This window comes from Saimiri boliviensis, chromosome 8 (genome assembly GCF_048565385.1).
Source record: "Saimiri boliviensis isolate mSaiBol1 chromosome 8, mSaiBol1.pri, whole genome shotgun sequence".
NCBI classification, from domain to species: Eukaryota; Metazoa; Chordata; class Mammalia; order Primates; family Cebidae; genus Saimiri; species Saimiri boliviensis.
This window is the reverse complement of record NC_133456.1, coordinates 95946584-95969968: the sequence shown is the minus strand read 5'-3', so window position 1 is coordinate 95969968 and position 23385 is coordinate 95946584. Positions and strand designations below refer to the sequence as shown.

General features: G+C 43.9%; 1 protein-coding gene across 3 annotated transcripts in view; it reads left to right on the top strand.

Moving 5' to 3' along the window:
• PDSS1 (decaprenyl diphosphate synthase subunit 1) overlaps window positions 1-23385 on the top strand; it is a 57907-nt gene that overhangs the window by 9088 nt on the left and 25434 nt on the right. For all 3 annotated transcript variants that reach the window (XM_074404904.1, XM_039478531.2, XM_010341245.2), the window contains 2 exons: window positions 2654-2784; window positions 21435-21576. In XM_074404904.1, coding sequence (XP_074261005.1) covers window positions 2654-2784; window positions 21435-21576 — 273 coding nt within the window. The remainder of the gene's footprint in view (window positions 1-2653; window positions 2785-21434; window positions 21577-23385) is intronic.

Sequence of the window (23385 nt, the reverse complement as noted above, 5' to 3'; positions counted from 1 at the left end):
CCTGATGGTCGCCTGACATTCCTGGTGTGGGTGGGGGAGCCCTCTCCTGTCCTGCTCGTGCCTGACTAGCTACCTACTGTGAACAGACACTTGCGGGTTTTCTCAGCATTGGACACTATTAACTAGACTGGATAGGGAAAATGTGGTACATATACACCATGGAATATTATGCAGCCATCAAAAACGATGAGTTCACGTCCTTTATAGGGACATGGATGAACCTGGAAACCATCATTCTCAGCAAACTGACACAAGAGCAGAAAATCAAACACCGTATATTCTCGCTCATAGGCGGGTGTTGAACAATGAGAACACATGGACACAGGGAGGGGAGCACTACACACTGGGGTCTGTTGGGGGTAAATGGGGGAGGGGCGGGGGGTGGGGAGGTGGGAAGAGATAGCATGGGGAGAAATGACAGATACAGGTGAGGGGACGGAAGGCAGCAAAGCACACTGCCATGTGTGTACCTATGCAACAATCTTGCATGTTCATCACATGTACCCCAAAACCTAAAATGCAATAAAAAAAAGAAAAAAAAAAAAAAAAACTGTAACCCCTCCTTGAAACGTGGTTCCCTTCGCTCTCCACTTTTTTGCCACCTCATCCTGAGGCTGTTCTTTGGTTCATCACCTCCACCTTACTTCCTTTAATTTTGCCATTTCCTGGGGTTCCCTTGGCCCCCTGCTGCCTCTCTGTTCCTTGTATACCCGTGTCCATACTTAGGTCTCCCAAATAATACCACTACTCCAGGTTGAGCTGCGTCTTCCACACCCATGTAGCTGACTGCTGACCGGGAGCGCCATGGGTAGCCATGACAGTCTCAGACTTAGCTGAGACTTTACTTTTCCCACACGGGTTGTTTCTTTCTGCTGTTTACCTGTTCTTTGGGGAACCTGGGAAGAGCCCAGGACCCTCTACTCCCCTCCATATCCTTCTAGTCTGCCTCTTTTGAGTCCCCACTGCCCCAGGCCAGGCACTTCCATGCCCCTAGTCCTTTCATTTGTGCTCTTCTCCTCCCTGGCTCAGCTTCCGAGGTGACGGCTTACCTGGGTGATAGCACCACACCTATCACACTGTGTTGTGTCAATGGCAATATTCGTTTTACTTTTCCCCATCTAGACCCTGAGCTCCTTGTGGGCAAGACTTGTCTTACTTATCTTTGTGACCTCTGTGCTGTTAACAGTGAGTCGGTAATTTACTGAATTAATGATGGGCCCACTGTGTTGTATTCGCCTATGCCGGGCTGAGGGTTCATTGGCTCCCACAGCATCCAGGGGATAAACTCCAAGTTAGTCAAACCTGTCCAACACTGGCACATACCCCAGAGTGACAGATACGAGTGACGCACACCTGTCAACTGGAAGGGTCTCACCGTCTCTCTGAATCAGAACACTGTTTAGGCTTCTGATCCCGCATCAAAGCCCATCTCCTCCATGAAATACTTGGTTTTTCTAGCCTGCACTGACCTCTTCCTTCTTTGAACTTTTAATATATTTAATGTACGGCATTACATTAATTGTACAGCATTGTTTACACTGCCACTGTATTCATCATTGATTATTTCATATTTGCAAAATTTTTGCCTCCCCATTTGAGTTGCAGGCTCCCATACTCAAGCAGGCTATGCCTTACACCTCATCTGTGAACCCTCAAAATGTCTCTTGCCAGATAAAGGCCAAGCCAGATGAACTGGGTCCTGCTTCTTCTCCTTGGCTGTGATCTTACTGTCCTTCTGCCTCTCATGAACAGCTTTTCCTTCAGGAGTTTGAGGCTACAGTGAGTTATGATCGTGCCACTGCCCTGAAGCCTGGGTGACAGCAAGACCCTGCCTCTAAAAAAAATTTTAAAAAATCAAAAAAAAGACTTTGCCACCCAACCCAGGACACCCCTCTAAAACCCTCCCCACCAACGCCGACCTGCTTCACGGGCTTTGATGGCTACTGGCTCGATTTTCCCCATCTTTCTCCTCCCACTTCTGTCTTTCAAAGCTATGAACCAGCCCCTTTTCCTTTTGCTGTCCAGCTGTCAGCCCAGAGTCCCTTAGCTACCTAGTGCTTTCTTCCCCCTTCTGCTGTCTCTTGGAGTCATCTGGTGTCTGATCCTGTCAGAGGGGGCGGGTTGCAGTACCTGCTCTAGCACTCAGCCCACTTTGGGCTGATCCAGGCATTGTTCACGTTCCAGCCTGCAGAACAGCCAGGTGGATGGCCATGCAGCATTGGAGCCTTGCCAACAAAGTGTTGAATTTCTCAATTGAAATGAACACACTTAAAAAGTTTTATAGAACAAATCCTGGCCGGGTGTGGTGGCTCACGTCTGCGATCCCAATAGTTTGGGAGGCCAAGGCAGGTGGATCACTTGAGGTCAAGAGTTTGAGACCAGCCTGACCAACATGGTGAAACCCCACCTCTACTAAAAATACAAAAAATTAGCCAGGGTTGGTGGCAGGCGCCTGTAATCCCAGCTACTTGGGAAGCTGAGGCAGAAGAATCGCTTGAACCTGGGAGCTGGAGGTTGCAGTGAGCTGAGATTATACCACTGCGCTCCAGTCTGGGCAACGTGAGCAAAACTGTCTCTCAAAAAAAAAAAAAAAATCCTGTTGATTTTCTGTGCGGTTTTGATGCCATTGTGACACAGAGAAACTTTATTTCAGGAACTGCTCATATCAACATCAGAACTTAAGGAAATGTCTGAGTACTACTTTGATGGAAAAGGGAAAGCCTTTCGACCAATTATTGTGGCACTAATGGCCCGAGCATGCAATATTCATCATAACAACTCCCGGTGAGCTCTTGTTTTTATTCCTTTGTTGTTTTTATATTTGGGAAGTCTTTCTTCCCAAGGTTACTGTTTTGTTTCCCGTTTAAGAAGTATCATATACTGGCCAGGCGTAGTGGCTCATGCCTGTAATTCCAGCAGTTTGAGAGGCTGAGGTAGGCAGATCACAAGGTCAGGAGTTCAAGACCAGCCTGGCCAATATGGTGGCGGGCACCTGTAGTAGTCCCAGCTACTCAGGAGGCTGAAGCAGAAGTATTGTTGCAGTGAGCAGAGATCGTGCCATTGTACTCTAGCTTGGATGACAGAACAAGACTCTGTCTTAAAAAAAGTAGCATATATACTTAAAAATTAACTTTGCGATGTGTACATTCTGACTTTAAGTTGCTAAAGTCACTCTGGAATCTAGCATCTTTCTTTTACAGACCTCTTAATGTCCGTTGAAGAAAAACTTCAGCTGCAAATTAACATTTAAGAAAAAATTTCAGAACCAAATTTGGTTTTCTTGTTAGGAAACCAAACAAGAAATACCAGGATGGGTGGATACATTTAATCATCATACACAGGGAGCAAAGGTTGATTGTTCTAAAGTGATAAAGTGGACCATTATTCTGGGCGACAAACACTTGCTGGGGTGCCTGCCTGCCTTCTGTGACCCTCTGAATTGTGCAGAAGCGAAATCGTCTTTAAAGGAGACATTTTGAGGCTGGACATGGTGTCTTACGCCTATAATCCCAGCACTTTGGGAGGCCACAGCAGGAGGATTGCTTGAACCTAGGAGTTTAAGACCAACCTAAGCATCACAGCAAGACCCTGTCTCTACGAAAAATTTAAAATTAGCCAGGCATGGTTGCATATGCCTATAGTCTCAGCTATTCGGGAGGCTGAGGCAGGAAGATTTCTTGGGTGCAGGAGTTGGAGGCTGCAGTGAGCCATGATTGCACCACTACAATCCAGCCTGGGTGACAGAGTGAGACCTTGTCTCCAAAAAAGACCTTTTTTTTTTTTGCTATTGGTCTTCAACTCTTATGTATTGAATATATATATATATATATATATATATATATATATATGGTATAAATATTTTAAAACCTGCGATGTTTTAATGTAAAGGAAATCTTAAAAGGTAAAAGGCTTTCCCTAGTACCTTACATCGTGATCGCCTCATTCTCTCTTCCCATCAATTCTGTATTTGGTCATTCAATATATTAACATGTAATTTTGTGTTTAGGTTTGTTTGCTTACCTTTGTTTTTTAAACTCTTTCCCATGTCGCTGAAATGTCTTTATAATTGGGCCAGGCACAGTGGCGCATACCTGTAATCCCAACACTTTGGGAAGCCAAGGCAGGCAGATCACTTGAGGTCAGGAGTTTAAGACCAGCCTGGCCAACATGGTGAAACCTCAACTCTTTAAAAAATACAAATGTTAGCTGGGCGTGATGGTGCGTGCCTGTAATCCCAGCTACTCGGGAGGCCGAGGCAGAAGAATCACTTGAAACTGGGAGGCAGAGGTTGTGGTGAGCCGAGATTGCACCACTGAACTCACCCTGGGCGAGAGTGAGACTCAAAAATTATAAAAGTTGATTCCTTCCCAGATAGAATCAGCCTCATCCTGGCAGGGAGGGTGCTGAAGAAGGTGCACATACCAGTCACAAGGTCTGCAACCCTCTTGCTCTCACTGATGTTCTTATGCTTGACCTTGAACTCATGCATGCAATGACCATCTGCTCATCAAAATCTCCACCTTAGTGGGTGTCCCTTACTGTAGACGTTACTTCAAAGATCCATTTTCATAGTGCTTATGGACATATCCAAAGTGCCACCTGCTGGGTGAAAGACAAAAAAAAAAAACATTTCCTTTGGTGGCAACCCTCTTGCCTACCCCACAAACAGCAGCAGCAGTGACTGGCTGAGTGACTCGGAACACACAGGAAGCAGGAATGGTTCTAGAGTCGTTAGTGGCCTGACCTTGGGAATGACTTCAGCCAGTCGGGGCTAAATGGCTGCTTTGTTACAGTCTTTCCAGGGATAGGCTTCGGTAATCTTAGCGTTTATAGCGCTATAAAAGTTACCTCCTCCGAATATAGGATTATCACACCTGGACTCTCAACCTGTTATCCAATGTGGAAGCTGTGTCTTAAAATTTGACCCTCTAAACATTTAGTCCAGCTTTGAAAACTGGACTCATGTAATTCAATGCCATTGACTATTTGCAGAATCAAGATCAACAGATCTGTGCACAGCACAACTTGGGTCGTCTGTTATCCTGATTGCTGGCAATGATATTCACTTCCTAGAGCTAGAAGAGTTTCACAGAGGAATGGACGGTGTGAAAATCCAGGAGCCAATGATAGGTCAGTCTCTTCAGTGAGACTGCTGAGCAGGCCAGGTTCGGCTTGTCTGAGAAACGTGCAGACACCATAACCGGGCTGCATTCAATGAGTGAAGCAATTTTATAGAAATCTATTTATCATAAAGCTCTTTTTTTTGTTTTTGAGACAGTCTTGCTCTGTCTTGCCCTGTCTCGCCCAGGCTGGAGTGCTGTGGTGCGATCTCAGCTCATTGCAGCCTTCACCTCCTGCGTTCAAGTGATTCTCCTGCCTCAGCCTCCTAAGTAGCTGGAATTATCAGCCTACATCCAGGGACTCATAGATGAAGGGCATTCTACCCTTGTACCCTAGAGGGTGTTTTAGGCTGTTGATTGCAGCTCAGTTCAATTAGCCAGGCGTGTGTCATCATGAATGGCTAATATTTTATTTTTAATAGAGATGGGAATTTGCCATGTTGGCCAGGCTGGTCTGAACTCCTGACCTCAGGTGATCCACCTGCCTCAGGCTCCCAGAGTGCTGGGATTACAGGCGTGAGCCCCTGTGCCCAACCCTTAAAGCCCTTTTTTGATCTGGATTCTGTAATAGAATAACTTTGGGTTTTGCTGAACTCTGTTGCAAGTTAGGTTCTCCAGGAAGCAGATTCTGAGATGAAGTTTCAAGGACAGGGTGTTTATTCAGGAGTGCCCTTGGGATTACTGACACCTGAGGGGGCAGGGGAGGAAACAGAACTGGGGAGGAGAAGCTGAGCTGCAATCAACAGCCTGAAATGCCCCCTAGGGTGAGCAGGTAGAATGGCCCTTCATCTGTCAGTCCCTGGATGTGGGTGGCCTTCAGAAGGGGCACAGCCCCAGGTGAGAGGATTCTTTGTAGCCAAGGCAATCCTTGAAGAGGCTGAGGAATGAAGGCCAGCAGGTACCAACCATACCTGGTGCAGCAGCTGGGCAGAGTCTTGCACTGTCAAGGGATCTGGGGCGCATGTCTCAGAATCCAGCACAACTCTATTTTCTGGACATGTCAAGTCTGAGTCATCTGTTGTGTGGGCTCAGTCTCAAAAAAAAAAATTTTTTTTTTAATAAAATGTCTTCATAATCATATCATATAATCTATTGATGGAAATTCCAGTAGACCATGATGTACTAATACATTTCCCTAGTGTTGAACAACATATTGCCCCTTCTCAGTAGATATTTAAGGAATGCCTAAGATTTTTCAGTAATGAAATTAATGAAGCTGTAAGAGCGAGTGTCAGATACTGCTTCTTAGTGGGTGCTCACCTCTGCCTACGGCTTTCTCTGCTCTGCTGCTGGCCCCACCTTGTCCAGCACATCATGCCATGCTCAGGGCTGGCTGCCACTTTAGCTGGGCCTTTCAAAGAGCTCACAGTATATTTGTAGCAAGCAGTGAAATCTCTGGCAGTGACCTTTAACCATCATCAGAACCACTCTGACTTCACTGGAAGGCAGAGCAGCAACAATGCTCCCTCTGAGCCAAACCTGAAGTCACATCTCCTGCAGTCTGGAGCAGAGATCTCGGCCTCGGCACTGTTGACATTTTGGGCCACACTGTTCTTCATTGGGGGTCAATGGGGTCCCATGGGGTCTGCCATATGCATTATAGGATGTTTAGCAGTATTGCTGACTCTACCCACTAGATGCCTCTGAGTTGGTAACAATCAAAAATGCCTCCAGACACTGCCAAGTAAATGTCCCATGGTCCCACACGGTGCAGAATCACCCCTGGTTGAGAATCACTGGTCTAGAGAGTTTATATTTTTAATTTCTCTCTTAATACATAATAGAGTTAATTGGCCTCAGAAATAAATGTGGAAAGGAAAACACTTTTTGAGTGCTTTATCACTCACTATCCCCATAATTAGAAGTTTTTTCTTTGTTTTTTTTTTTTTTCTTTTTAAGATATATTTTATTGCATTTTAGGTTCTGAGGTACATGTAAAGAACATGCAGGATTGTTGCATAGGTACATACATGGCAATGTGGTTTGCTGCCTCCATCCCCATCACCTATATCTGGCATTTCTCCCCATGTTTTCCGTCCCCAACTCCCCACCCCCCACTGTCCCTCTCCTAGTCCTCCCCAACAGACCTCAGGGTGTGATGCTCTCCTCCTTGTGTCCATGTGTTCTCATTGTTCAACACCCGCCTATGAGTGAAAACATGCAGTGTTTGATTTCCTGTTGTTGTGTCAGTTTGCTGAGAATGATGGTTTCCAGGTTTGTCCATGTCCCTACAAAGGACACAAACTGATTGTTTTTTATGGCTGCATAGTATTCCATGGTATATATGTGCCACATTTTCCCTGTCCAGTCTACGATGGGTCAGTTCCAAATCTTTGCTATTGTAAATAGTGCTGCAATGAACATATATGTGCATGTGTCCTTATAATAGAACAATTTATAATCCTTTGGATATATACCCAGTAATGGGATTGCTAGGTCAAATAGAATTTCGATTTCTAGGTACTTGAGGAATCGCCACACTGTCTTCCACAATGGTTGAACTAATTTATATTCCCACCAACTGTGTAAAAGTGTTCCTAGTTCTCCACATCGTCTCCAGCATCTGTTGTCTCCAGATTTTTTAATGATCACCATTCTATCTGGCATGAGATGATATCTCAATGTAGTTTTGATTTGCCTTTCTGTAATGACCAGTGATGAGCATTTTTTTTTTTGCTTGTTGGCCTCATATATGTCTTCTTTTGAAAAGTGGTCATATCCTTCGCCCACTGTTGAATGGGTTTGTTTGTTTCTTGTAGATCTGTTTTAGTTCTTTGTAGAATTTGGATATTAGCCCTTTGTCTCATGGCTAGATTGCAAAATTTTTTTCCCATTCTGTTAGTTGCCGATTCACTCTAATGATTGTTTCTTTTACTGTGCAGAAGCTCTGGAGTGTAATTAGATCCCATTTGTCTATTTTGGCTTTTGTTGTCAATGCTTTTGGTGTTTTAGTTTTGAAGTCCTTGCCTATGCCTATGTCCTCAATGGTTTTGCCTAGGTTTTCTTCTAAGGTTTTTACGGTGTTAGGTCTTATGTTTAAGTCTTTAATCCATCTGGAATTAATTTTAGTGTAAGGTGTCAGGAAGGGGTCCAGTTTCTGCTTTCTGCACATGGCTAGCCAGTTTTCCCAACACCATTTATTAAGCAGGGACTCTTTTCCCCATTGCTTGTTTTTGTCAGGTTTGTCAAAGATCAGATGGTTGTAGATGCATGGCATTCCCTCTGATGCCTCTGTTCTGTTCCATTGGTCTATATCTCTGTTTTGTTACCAGTACCACACTGTTTTGATTACTGTAGCCTTGCAATATAGTTTGAAGTCCGGTAGCATTGATACCTCCAGGTTTGTTCTTTTTAATTAGAATTGACTTGGCTATGCGGGCTCTCTCTTGGTTCCATATGAAGTTTAAGGTGTTTTTTTCCAGTTCTGCGAAGAAGGTCATTGGTAGCTTGTTGGGGTAGTATTGAATCTATAAATTACTTGGGGCAGTATGGCCATTTTCACAATATTGATTCTTCCTAGCCATGAACATGGAATGTTTCTCCATCCATTTGTGTCCTCTTATTTTTTTGAGCAGTGGTTTGTAGTTCTCCTTGAAGAGGTCTTTTACATCCTTTGTTAGTTGTATTCCTAGGTATTTTATTCTCTTTATAGCAATTGTGAATGGCAGTTCATTCTTGATTTGGCTCTCTCTAAGTCTGTTATTGGTTTATAGGAATGCTTGTGATTTTTGCACATTGATTTTATATCCTGAGACTTTGCTGAAGTTGCTTATCAGCTTAGGGAGATTTGGGGCTGAGACAATGGGGTCTTCTAAATATACAGTCATGTCATCTGCAAATAGACAGTTTGACTTCCTCCTTTCCTAATTGAATACCCTTTTTTTTTTTTTTTTTTTTTCCTTGCCTGATTGCTCTGGCTAGAACTTCCAATACTATATTGAATAGGAGTGGTGAGAGAGGGCATCCTTGTCTAGTTCCAGATTTCAAAGGGAATGCTTCCAGGTTTTGCCTATTCAGTATGATATTGGCTGTGGGTTTGTCATAAATCGCTTTTATTATTTTGAGATACGTTCTGGCAATACCTAGTTTATTGAGAGTTTTTAGCATAAAGGGCTGTTGGCTTGTGTCAAAGGCCTTCTCTGCATCTATTGAGATAATCGTAGTTTTTGTCTTTGGTTCTGTTTATGTGGAGAATTATGTTTATAGACTTGCATATATTGAACCAGCCTTCCATTCCCAGGATGAAGCCTACTTGATAGTGATGGATAAGCTTTTTGATACGCTATTGCAATTGGTTTGCCAGTATTTTATTAAAGATTTTTGCATCTATGTTCATCATGGATATTGGCCTGAAGTTTTCTTTTCTTGTTGAGTCTCTGCTGGGTTTTGGTATGATGTTGGTCTCCTAAAATGATTTGGGGAAGATTTCCTCTTTTTGTATTTGGAATAGTTTCAGAAGGAGTGGTACCAGCTCCTCTTTGTATGTCTGGTAGAATTTGGCTGTGAACCCATCTGGACCTGGGCTTTTTTGGGGTGGCAGGCTCTTAATTGCTGCCTTAACTTCAGCTCTTATTGGTCTGTTCAGGGTTTAGGCTTCTTCCTGGTTTAGGCTTGGGAAGGTGTAAGTGTCCAGAAAAATTTATCCATTTCTTCCAGGTTTACTGGTTTATGTGCATAGAGTTGCTTGTAATAATCTCTGATGATGGTTTGTATTTCTGCGGAATCTGTAGTGATATCCCCTTTATCATTTTTTATTGCATCCATTTGATTATTCTCTTTTTTATTAATCTGGCCTGTGATCTATTTTTTTGTTCTTTTCAAAAAACCAGCTCCTGGATTTATTGATTTTTTTTTTTTTTGAAGGGCTTTTTGTGTGTCTATCTCCTTCAGTTCTACTCTGATCTTAGTTATTTCTTGTCTTCTGCTAGCTTTTGAGTTTTTTTGATCTTGCTTCTCTAGCTCTTTCAATTTTGATGATAGGGTGCCGATTTTAGATCTTTCCTTGCTTCTCATGTGGGCATTTGTTGCTATAAATTTTCCTCTGGACACGCTTTGAATGTGTCCCAGAGATTCTGGTATGTTGTGTCTTCATTCTCTTTGGTTTCTAAGAACATCTTTATTTCTGCCTTCATTTCTTTGTTTATCCAGTGAGCATTCAAGAGCCAGTTGTTCAGTTTCCATGAAGTTGTGTGGTTCTGAGTTAGTTTCTGAATTCTGAGTTCCAGCTTGATTTCACTGTGGTCTGAGAGACTGTTTGTTATGATTTCCATTCTTTTGCATTTGCTGAGGAGTGATTTGCTTCCAATTATGTGGTCAATTTTAGAATAGGTGTGATGTGGTGCTGAGAAGAATGTATATTCTGTGGATTTGGGGTGGCGAGTTCTGTAAATGTCTATTAGGTTTGCTTGGTCCAGGTCTGAGTTCAAGTCCTGGATAGCCTTGTTCATTTTCTGTCTTGTTGATCTAATATTGACAGTGGAGTGTTAAAGTCTCCCACTATTATTGTATGGGAGTCTAAGTCTCTTTGTAGGTCATTAAGAACTTGCTTTATGTATCTGGGTGCTCCTGTATTGGGCGTGTATATATTTAGGATTATTAGCTCTTCTTGTTGCATTGATCCTTTTACCATTATGTAATGCCCTTCTTTGTCTCTTGATCTGTTAGTTTAAAGTCTATTTTGTCAGAGACTAGGATTACAACTCCTGCTGCTTTTTTTTTTTTTTTTTTTTTTTCTCTCCATTTGCTTGGTAGATCATCCCTTTATTTTGAGCCTATGTGTATCCTTGCATGTGAGATGGGTTTCCTGGATACAGCACACCGATGCATTTTGACTTTTTATCCAATTTGCCAGTCTGTGTCTTTTGATTGGGGCATTTAACCCATTTACCTTTAAGTTTAATATTGTTATGTTTGAATTTGATCCTGCCATTTTGATGCTAGCAGGTTGTTTTGCCCATTAGTTGACATAATTTCTTCATTTTGTTGATGCTCTTTACCATTTGGTATGTTTTTGGAGTGGCTGGTACTAGTTGTTCCGTTCTATGTTTAGTGCTTCTTTCAGGAGCTCTTGTAAAGCAGGCCTGGTGGTGATGAAGTCTCTGAGTAATTGCTTGCTCATAAAGGATTTTATTTCTCCTTCACTTATGAAGCTTAGTTTGGCTGGTTATAAAATTCTAGGTTGAAAGTTCTTTTCTTTAAGGATGTTGAATATTGGCCCCCACTCTCTTCTGGCTTGTAGGATTTCTGCTGAGAGATCTGCTGTGAGTCTGATGGGCTTCCCTTTGTGGATAACCTGACCTTTCTCTCTAGCTGCCCTTAGCACCTTTTCCTTCATTTCAACCCTGGTCAATCTGATGATTATGTGTCTTGGGGTTGCTCTTATCGAGGAATATCTTTGTGGTGTTCTCTGTATTTCCTGGGCTTGAATGTTGGCCTGCCTTGCTAGGTTAGGGAAGTTCTCCTGGATAGTATCCTGAAGAGTGTTTTCCAGCTTGGATTCATTTCCAGCTTGGATTCATTCTCTCCGTCACATTCAGGTACATCTATCAAACGTAGATTAGGTTTTTTCACATAATCCCGTATTTCTTGGAGGCTTTGTTCATTCCTATTTACCCTTTTTCTCTAATCTTGCCTTCTTGTTTTATTTCATTGAGTTGATCTTCAATCTCTGATATCCCTTCTTCTGCTTGCTCAATTAGGCTGTTGAAACTTGTGTATGCTTGGCAAAGTTCTTGTGTTGTGTTTTTTCAGCTCCATCAATTCATTTATATTCCTCTCTAAGCTGTTAATTCTCGTTAGCATTTCGTCAGACCTTTTTTCAAGGTTCTTAGTTTCTTTGCATTGGGTTAGAACATGATCTTTTTAGCTCAGAGAAGTTTATTACTCACTTTCTGAAGCCTGTTTCTGTCAATTCATCACACTTATTCTCCATCCAGCCTTGTTCCCTTGCTGGTGAGGAGTTGTGATCCCTTGGAGGAGGAGAGGCATTCTGGTTTTGGGTATTTTCATCCTTTTTGCACTGATTTCTTCCCATCTTTATGGATTTATCTACCTGTGGTCTTTGTGGTTGGTGACTTTCAGATGAGGTCTGAGTCGACGTCCTTTTTGTTGCTGATGAAGTTATTTCTTTCTGTTTCTTAGTTTTCCTTCTAACAGTCAGGCCCCCCTGCCGTAGGACTGCTGGAGATCCACTCCAGACCCTGCTTGCTTGGGGATCACCAGCAGCAGCCACAGGACAGTAAGGGTTGCTGCCAGTTTCTTCTTCTGTTATCTTTGTCGCAGAAGGATACCCACCAGGTATCAGCCTCACCTCTCCTTTATGAGGTGTCTGTTTGGTTATACGGAGGTCAGGGAGCTGCTTGAGTAGATAGTCTGTCCCTTATACGAGCTCAGATGCTGAGCTGTGAGCTCCATTGTTCTGTTCAGAGCTGCTGTGCAGGTACGTTTAAGTCTGTAGCAGTGGAACTCAATCGCCTTTTTTCCCCAGGTGTTCTGTCCCGGGAAGTTGGGGCTTTATTTAAAAGTTCCTGTCATTCTGCCTTTTTTCTGAGATGCCCTGCCCAGCGAGGAGGTAGCCTAGTCACAGTCTGCCAACAGAGTCATTGCTGAGCTGCCATGGGCTCTGCCCAACTGCTGTGTGAACTTCTTGCAGTTTTGTTTATAGGGGTATAGTTAGAACTGGCTCGGGAGAGGCGGTCTGGCTCGGGAGAGGCGGACACCCTTCCTCTCATAGAGCTGGACGTCCCAGGTCCAGCTGTGCTTGATGTGAAACTCTCAATCCAGAGCTTTTCAGATTGCTGGTCTTTTTGGGGGTGGGACCAGCCGAGCCAGATCACCTGGCTCCCTGTTTCAGCCCCCTTTTTTTTTTTAATTGAACAGGTGACTGTTTCCCAGGCGTTCTAGTCGCCAGTTGAAACAGCGCCCGGATTTGTGTGAGTTTTTGTGCGGAGACCTGCTATGCCAGCTGAAACAGCCACGCTGGAAACTTGTGGCACTTTTCCGCCTGGGAATCTCCTGGTCTGTGGGCAGTAAAATTTCGTTTGGAAATGCAGTGATCACTCACCCTCTGCGTTTTCCCTGGGAACTGCTTTCCAGAGCTGTTCCTATTTGGCCATCTTCAGTAGTTTTTTCTTTTTCTTTTTTTGAGATGGAGTCTCTCTGTCATTCAGGCTGGAGTGCAGTGGTGCAATCCCAGCTCACTGCAACCTCCACCTCCTGTGTGCAAGCAATTCTCCTGCCTCAGCGTCCCAAGTAGCTGGGACTACAGGCAAACGCCACCACACCAAGCTAATTTTGTGTTCTTAGTAGATATAGGGTTTCGCCATGTGTTGGCCAGGCTGGTCTCAAACTCCTGGCCTCAGGTAATCCACCCTCCTTGGCCTCTCAAAGTGCTGGGATTACAGGTGTAAGCCACTGTGCCTGGCCAATTGGAAGTTTCTTCAGTCTGCCTTATGGAAACTGTATGTATTGTTAGTTGCAGAAATCACAGGAGAATATAACGAAAGTCATTGCTAGTTTAAACGGTTCACTGCTGCCCTCTCCAGGGGATGTCTGAGCTGCATCCTTGTTCTCCCTGTGAGTTGGAGCAGAGCTTAGGAAAGGCACAGCACAGAGATGGTGTCTAGAATGGAGACAAGTCATGGTTGTGGAGTGGATTTGGGTGATACAGTACCCTAAGAATTCTGCTTTCCAAGCCCCAACTTCCTGACAATACTTGATTTCTGCAGACTCTTCTGGATCAGGCACTTAAAGGACTAAATATCTAGATGTTATTTCCATGCCATTTAAGGGACGGGGCTTCTGGAGAGCTGGGCCATTTGTGATTTTGCTTTTGCTGAGAAAGGCTTAGGATAGTAGAGAGAAATGGCAGCTAAAGATTTTGAAGCAGCACCATCTATATTCAGTGCTACCTCCAGCCTCACCCAGATCCTGCACTTGAACTTAACACGCTTGTTGGCAGTGTCGTAATTGAGGAAGACAGCTTTAAACCTTTGGCAATCAAAGTTTAATGGCTTCTAGGAGGTTTATCAGATACAGCTTTCTTTTTTTTTTTCTTCCAAAGTATGTATTAAGTTGGGGATTTTTGGCCAGGCACAATGGCTCACTCCTGGTATCTCAGCACTGTGGGAGGCTGAGGTGGGCAGATGACCTGAGGTCAGGAGTTTGAGACCAGCCTGTCCAACATGGTGAAACCCCGTCTTAAAATAATAAAAAAATTAAATTGGGGGTTTTTGCTAGGCGCAGTGTTTCACACCTGTAATCCCAGCACTTTGGGAGGCAGAGGCAGGCAGATCAGGAGATTGAGACCATCCTGGCTAACACGGTGAAACCCTGTCTCTACTAAAAATAAATAAAATTAATGGGGCATGGTGGCATACACCTGTAGTCCTAGCTACTCAGGAGGCTGAGGCAGGAGAATCACTTGAACCCTGGAGGCGGAGTCTGCAGAGAGCTAAGATCGCGCCACTGCACTCCAGCCTGGTGACAAAGTGAGGCTCTTGAAAAAAAAAGGGGGGGGGATTGTTGAAAGAAAACGGTGGAGGGGATTTTAATAAGCAATAGAATCAGTATCTTAAGAAACAGCAAGAGGGAGAAACTACTACTTACTGGTTTTTATCTTTTCCTTTATTAAGCTTTTCAGTTGTTCATTAAATGTTCCCTGCAAGATTACAGGGAGTTCTTAACTTGAGGTTCATGGGAGTTGTGGGGTGTCTGTAAACCACTTAACATTCTATGCAAAATTTTGTGTGTATTTGCATTTTTCTGGGAAAGGTTTCCATAGCTTAGTTTATTTTCAAAGGGCCATAGGGCCCTGGAAAGCACAGGACCCCATGTTTGTTTCCTCTCTGAGGCTTGATAACAATGGTATCTGGGTAGACAAAGTAGGAATCCACACAACAGATGACTCAGACTTGACATGTCCAGAAAACAGAGTTGTGGTGGATCCTAAGACATGCCCCTGGTCCCCCATCAGTGCATGAGTCTGCCCAGCTGCTGCACCAGGTATGGTTGGTACCTGCTGGCCTTCATTCCTCAGCCTCTTCAGGGATTGCCTTGGCTACAAAGAATCCTCTCACCTGGGGCTGTGCCCCTTCTGAAGGCCACCCACATCCAGGGACTGACAGATGAAGGGCCATTCTACCTGCTCACCCTAGAGGGCATTTCAGGCTGTTGATTGCAGCTCAGCTTCTCCTCCCCAGTTCTGTTTCCTCCCCCGCTCCCTCAGGTGTCAGTAATCCCAAGGGCACTCCTGAATAAACACCCTGTCCTTGAAACTTCATCTCAGAATCTGCTTCTTGGAGAACCTAACTTGCAACAGAGTTCAGCAAAACCCAGTCATTTTATTATAAATCCAGATCAAAAAAGGGCTTTAAGGGCTGGGCACAATGGCTCACGCCTGTAATCCCAGCAGTCTGGGAGCCTGAGGCAGGTAGATCACCTGAGGTCAGGAATTCAGACCAGCCCAGCCAACCACATGGTAAATTCCCATCTCTGCTGAAAATACAAAATTAGCCAGTTGTGGTGACACATGCCTGTAATCCCAGCTACTCAGGAGGCTGAGGCAGGAGAATCACTTGAATGCAGAAGGTGAAGGATGCAGTGAGCTGAGAGCGCACCACAGCACTCCAGCCTGGGCAAGACAGGGCAAGACAGAGCAAGACAAAAACAAAAAAACAAAAAAAAAGAGCTTTATGATAAATAGATTTCTATAAAATTGCTTCACTCATTGAATGCAGCCCGGTTATGGTGTCTGCACGTTTCTCAGACAAGCCGAACCTGGCCTGCTCAGCAGTCTCACTGAAGAGACTGACCTATCATTGGCTCCTGGATTTTCACACCGTCCATTCCTCTGTGAAACTCTTCTAGCTCTAGGAAGTGAATATCATTGCCAGCAATCAGGATAACAGACGACCCAAGTTGTGCTGTGCACAGATCTGTTGATCTTGATTCTGCAAATAGTCAATGGCATTGAATTACATGAGTCCAGTTTTCAAAGCTGGACTAGATGTTTATAGGGTCAAATTTTAAGACACAGCTTCCACATTGGATAACAGGTTGAGAGTCCAGGTGTGATAATCCTATATTCGGAGGAGGTAACTTTTATAGCGCTATAGAAGCTAAGATTACCGAAGCCTATCCCTGGAAAGACTGTAACAAAGCAGCCATTTAGCCCCGACTGGCTGAAGTCATTCCCAAGGTCAGGCCACTAACGGCTCTAGAACCATTCCTGCTTCGTGTGTGTTCCGAGTCACTGAGCCAGCCACTGCTGCTGCTGTTTGTGGGGTAGGCAAGAGGGTTGCCACCAAAGGAAATGTTTTTGTCTTTCACCCAGCAGGTGGCACTTTGGATATGTCCATAAGCACTATGGAAATGGATCTTTGAAGTAACATCTACAGTAAGGGACACCCACTAAGGTGGAGATTTTGATGAGCAGATGGTCATTTCATACATGAGTTCAAGGTCAAGCATAATAACTTCAGTGAGAGCAAGGGGGCTGCAGAGCTTGTGACTGGTATGTGCACCTTATTCAGCACCTTCCCTGCCAGGATGAGGTGACTCTGTCTGGGAAGGAATGAAGGCATCAATTCCCATACTTTTTTTTTTTTTTTTTTTTTTTTTTTTGAGTCTCACTCTGTTGACCAGGGTGGAGTGCGGTGGTGCAATCTCGGCTCATTACAACCTCCGCCTCCCAGGTTCAAGCAATTCTTCTGCCTCAGCCTCCCAACTAGCACACCATCATACCCAGCTAATGTTTGTATTTTTTGTAGAAATGGGGTTTCACCATGTTGGCCAGCCTGGTCTCGAACTCCTGACCTCAAGTGATCCACCAATCTCAGTCTCCCAAAGTGCTGGGATTCCAGGCATGAGCCCCATGGTCCCGTCACTCCTAGACTTTCCTTACCCATGCTCAATTTGAAGGAACTGAATGCTGCAATAATCCATAGTACCCTGCACCCTGCAGAGAAAGCTCTGCACAGAGCAACCTGAGTAAGTTGCAGATCCAGGCATTGTCACAAGGGTCTCTCACCACTTACCCCGAGATCCAGAAGCTCTTGCAGTGCTTCTTCAGTGGCAAGCAAATAAGCAAGAGTGTGAACCCTGCACCATTTATGATGCAACTTGGCAGACATCCGTTATCTCCACAGCGAAATTTGAAAGTATGCAGGAGTTTCTGCTTTTAGATATCAGTTATTTTCTCTTGACATTAAAATGCTAACAAGTCTATGACTGTTAGGATCCAGTTTAAAAAAAAAATTCCCTCTAAAGAGAGAGAGATTTTACTATGAGCCTGATGTGTCTCTTTAGGTTTAGAAGGTGAGTGAGCAGTAGCTGGGGAGGATGGCCTGGAGGCTGGAGCTCACAGGCTAACCCTGCACTCTCTGCATTCCTTAGATTGGAGGTGCCTTTGATAGGGATCCATTCCTACACACTGGGGGTTTACTTGCAATTTAAGACTTCACATTTTATGTTAGTATGAATAGGGAAAACATATTTTGTAAAACCACATGTAAAACTCATAATGACCCTACCTGTGAATCCTTTATATTATTCCATCTGTTTTTATGTGTATTTGAAACTATTTAGAGTTTCGCTCTTGTCGCCCAGGCTGGAGTGCAGTGGCGCAATCTCAGCTCTCTGCAACCTCCGCCTCCCAAGTTCAAGTGATTCTCCTGCCTCAGACTCCCAAGTAGCTGGGATTACAGAGAGGTGCCATTACGCCTTGCTAATTTTGTGTTTTTAGTAAAGACAGGGTTTCTCCCTGTTGGTCAGGCTGGTCTAGAACTCCTGACCTCGGGTGATCCACTCATCTTGGCCTCCTAAAGTGCTGGGATTACAGGTGTGAGCCACTGTACCCAGCCTGAAATTCTTTATTATTAAAAAAATTTTTTTGGCCGGGTGCAGTGGCTCATGCCTGTAATCCCAGCACTCTGGGAGGCCAAAGCACGTAGATCACTTGAGGTCAGGAGTTTGAGACCAGCCTGGCCAACATGGCAAAATCCTGTCCCTACTAAAAATACAAAAATTAGCTGGGCATGGTAGCACAGCTGATTACAGGTGACACACTTCTATACCCCTAGCTACTTGGGAGGCTGAGGCAGAAGAATCACTAAAATCCAGGAGGCAGATGTTACAGTGAGCCGAGATTGCACCCCTGCACTCTAGCCTGGGCGACAGAGCGAGACTCCATCTCAAACAAAATAATTTTTGGTTAATTTAATGACAGTGGAAAGAAAAGTTTTGAGAGGCATGCTGAATCGTAGCATACTCTCGCAGGTGTGGAGTACAGGGGACATAGCCAACTCCCAAGGCCAGTGGCCTCGTTTTCCATGCTACCTTGCCTGTCACCTCTCCCAGATCCTGGGAAAGTGTGACCACTATTTGAAGGCAGGATTCAGTTTGGCGTTTTGGAGATCTCATCTTAAAGACAGTGTGAGGTTTTTCTGTAATCTGTGCATTTCGGTCATCTGTCCCACCTTCATGTTACAGGTAAGCAGTGGCAGCTTTTTCCAGATATAAGCTGACACACTAAAGACACACTAAAGCTGAACTGTGTAAAAAAATATGTATCTTCCCTGTGCACCCCAAAATAAGGTAAAATGATGGAGCATCAAACACAATGCATATTCTATGTAGAGGCTGTGGCAGTGCCAGATAACATTCCAGTTTCATCCTGATTTCATCAGTAACAATGTAGCCATGTGAAATGACATTTTTATTTGATTTATTTTTGGAGACAGAGTCTTGCTCTGTCCGGCAGGCTACAGTGCAGTGGTTCAGTCTCAGCTCACTGCAACCTCCACCTCCCAGGCTCAAACGATTCACCTGCCTCAGCCTCCTGAATAGCTGGGCTTAGAGGCACCTGCTACCACGCCTGGCTAATTTTTGTGTTTTTAGTAGAGACGGGGTTTTACCGTATTGACCAGGCTGGACTCGAACTCCTGACCTGAAGCGATCCACCAGCCTCAGCCTCCCAAAGTTCTGGGCTTACAGGCGTGAGCTGCCGCACCCGGCACAAAATGACATTTTTAGATGCATATATAGTAGTCTATGAAATTTCAAAATATTTTAAGAAATCTTTGTTATAATAATAGCTTCAGATTACAAAAAAAAAAAAAATCTAGTGTTGTGGTGAGTGCTGCCAGCTTCATTGCAACTTCTCAGCAGGAGCCCGTCTGCTGATGTAAGGTATGATCATAGAAGTGGTGCCCAACTTATGGATGCATGAGAAAGGCTAAACCTTACCAGTTGTTTTAAGGTAAGATCTGCTAACTAGTAGGAGGTGTGTATTTTATTAGACTGAAATTCACTTGCAAAAATATTCTAAAAATTCACCTTTATATTTAAAAAAAAAAAAAAAAAACTGTGAAAGTCTACATCTTTTCCTGTGCATTCCACTCAAAGATAGGGCCAGTAAATTCACCTGAAAAATACTTAAATATTCTAATAGAAAAAAATCTGCTGACAGATTCTGAGCAAACTCTTAAAAGCCATTTGAGTCTATTTTCTCATTTACTGAAGTGGTTTTGGGGGGGTTTGGGTTTTTTTCTTTTTCTTTTTTTTTTTTGAGACAGAGTCTCTGTCACGCAGGCTGGAGTACAGTGACATAATCTCGGCTCTCTGCAACCTTCACCTCCTGAATTCAAGTGATTCTTCTGCCTCAGCCTCTCGAGTAGCTGGGACTACAGATGCACACCACCACGCCTGGCTAATTTTTGTGTTTTAATTAGAGACAGAGTTTTGCCATGTTGTCCAGGCTGGTCCCAAACTCCTGACCTCAAGTGATCTGCCTGTCTCAGCCTCCCAAAGTGCTGGGATTACAGGCAAGAGCCTGTAACTGTGCCCAGACTACTGAAGAGGTTTTTATATGCGAATTTGTTCCTGCCCTCCATTGCTTTTGTTTTGTTACAGCCCCATGGATGATCTGGAAATATTAAGAAGTTGTGGCTGGAAATATTAAGAAGTTGTGGCATGTGGCTCATGCTGTAATCCCAGCACTTTGGGAGGCCAAGGCAGGTGAATCACCTGAGGTTAAGAGTTTGAGACCAGCCTGACCAATATGGAGAAACCCCATCTCTACTAAAAATAGAAAATTAGCTGGGCGTGGTGGTGCATGCCTGTAATCCCAGCCACTCAGGAGACTGAGGGAGGAGAATGGCTTGAACCCAGGAGGCGGAGGTTGTGGTGAGCCGAGATTGCGCCATTGCACTCCAGCCTGGGCAACAAGAGTGAAACTCCATCTCAAAAATAAAGAAGAAGTAACTGTGAAATGTTAATAAAGAATGAGGCCAGGCACGGTGGCTCACGCTTGTAATCCCAATAGTTTGGGAAGCTGAGGCAGGTGGATCACCTGAAATCAGGAGTTCAAGACTAGCCTGGCTAACATGGTGAAACCCCATCTCTACTAAAAATACAAAAATTAGCCAAGTGTGATGATGTGTGCCAGTAGTTTCAGATACTTGGGGAGGCTGAGGTGGGAGAATCTCATGAACCTTGGAGGCAGAGGTTGCAGTGAGCCAACATTGTACCACTGCACTCTAGCCTGGGCAACAGAGGGAGACCCTGTCTCAAAAAAAAAAAAAAAAGCAATGTTAAAAGCTTTGAACATTGAGACAGTTGAGTTTTTAAAATACTTTAAAAAATGCTTCCTGCCAGGCAAGGTGGCTCACACCTGTAATCTCAGCACTTTGGGAAGCTGGCGGATAACCTAAGGTCGGGAGTTTGAGACCAGCCTGACCAACATGGAGAAACCCTGTCTCTACTAAAAAGACAAAATTAACTGGGCATGGTGGTGCATGTCTGTAATTCCAGCTACTTGAGAGGCTGCGGCAGGAGAATCCCTTGAACCCAGGAGGTGGAAGCTTTAGTGAGACAAGATTGGGCACTCCAGCCTGGGCAACAAGAGCAAAACTAGGTCTCAAAAAAAACAATGCTTCTCACTTATCTTCCCTATGCACCCCAAAATTTATAAACTTGGCAACTTAACATCTAACCAAGAACATTGCTATAAAGATGATTCTTGAGCCCAAGAAGATCAGCCAGACTTCTGATCATTTTACCTTTTTTGGGGTTAATTGTACAATTTCTACTTCTTTAATGTGGAATTCATAAAATGTCATGGCAGGGTTTCTCATGCATTTGTAAAATGTTCTTCAAATGATAGAAATGGCTCTGTCATGAAGCCAGAGTTTTTATACAGTTTCTCTTAGAGAAATAACATTCTTTATCCTAGATCCGATGTCCAGTTTTCACAAGCTGATTGCTGAGAAGGTTCTAGGCGACGTCTGTTAAAAAGCATTGCTTTCTGTTAATTAGACACGTGCAAGCCAGCCAGCGCGCCATAGCCTTAATTGCAGAAATGATCCACACTGCTAGTCTCGTTCACGATGACGTTATTGACGATGCAAGTTCTCGAAGAGGAAAACACACAGTTAATAAGATCTGGGGTGAAAAGAAGGTACGTCTTTTTAGTTTTTTAAAGTCTCTCTTACCAAATCACATGCTTTTTGGACCACAGTTGTTTTTCAGTGTTGTCTCATTAATAAGTAAAATATGCTTGCTCAAATGTAATGTGGTCTTCCAAATTTCAAAAAAGTATTCATGTCTTATCTATATTACAGATACTTGACAAATAAGTAATAGAAAATGCCATAGAAAAATAAACTTAGTATTTCTAATAGAATTCCTTTGGTTATAAGGAAAGGGATTTTCATGAGTCTCCAAAAGTGTATTTCTTAAGGAATCATACATTTTAGTTTTGGGCTTAGATTACCCAGATTCAGTTTAATTTTTTAAAATTTGCTTGAGTACTTCATGTAAATGTCAAAGCAAAAAAAAAAAAAAAAAAAAAAAAAAAACAAAGGAAATGTCAGAGAGGTACTCTTCTACCATGAAAATTTTATCTTTTGAAATAGAAGTTCTGTAACGGGTTTCGTTCATATATGTATACATTAAAGCATATTTCTGTATTGCTAGCACGGGGAATATGGCAAGCAGGGACTTTGGTTTGAGGATGCAGAGATCTTGGGTTGAAGGATGAGAATAGAGTTGAACAAATAAGAATAAAAATGCACAGGCCATGGAGAGCAGGCATCCGTCACCATCAGCACACATGTGCCTCCACTGAAGAGCAAACAAAAAGTTTGTGCAGGCCGGCACCGTGTCTCATGCCTGTAATCCCAGCACTTTGGGAGGCTGAAGCGGCTGGATCACCTGAGGTCAGGAGTTTAAGACCAGCCTGGCCACCGTAGTGAAACCGCATCTCTACTAAAAATAGAAAAATTAGCCGGGCATAGTGGCTCACACCTATAACCCAGCACTTTGGTAGGCTGAGGTAGATAGACGACTGGAGGCCAGGAGCTCGAGACCAGCCCGGCCAACAGGGTGAAACCCTGTCTCTACTGAAAAAAACACAAAAATTAGCCAGGAATGGTGGTGTGTGCCTATAACCCCAAGCTACTCAGGAGGCTTAGGCAGGAGAATCGCTTGAACCCGAGAGAGGGAGATTGTAGTGAGCCGAGATCACACCACTGCATTCCAGCCTGGATATGAGTGAGACTTCGTTTCAAAAAATAATAATAAGTTTGTACAACTATAACTGCCCCACCCTCACCTCCTTCTCTCTCACGGATTTAGAGTATCCCTGGTTCCTTGCTGTTTAATTCTCCTCATTAAAAAAAGAAATATATCTGTTGATTGCTATCTTCACATGCTGATTTTATTTGAACATAAATGACTTTGTTTTGAAATCAAGTCCTGCAATTTTATTTACATACCTTTTATTTCAAATTTTAGACTAAAAGGTTTTATGTCCTGTTGACTGAACTGTATACCTCAGAGTTAGCCAAAAAAGCAGATGGTGTTTTGGTTTGGAGAGGACGTGGGTAGCTCTGTGACCCGTCCCTGCAATCAGCTGTGTCTGTTTTCAGGCAGGTCCAGTCCTAAAGCCTTATTTGGAGCCTTGGGTTTTGGGGAGGAGTATCAAGAGAACAAATGAAGGTCTTTTCCGCGGCTAGCCCTCTGTGTGTCTGCCTCTGCCATTGGGGGCCTCTTTCTGAGAGCAGGTCAAGGACACATGTGCCACCCTCACCTGCCTCTTCCAGCTCTAACAGCCATCTGCTCAGCCCAGGGCTACCTGCCAGGTTCCTCCCTGACCCACAGCTGCTATGTTACCAGGACAAAAACCCACACACACAGTGCCCTCTTGCTGAGCCCTTGTTAGGCCTGGCCTGGGCTTCCCAGTACGCACTTCCTTTAACTCCCACCC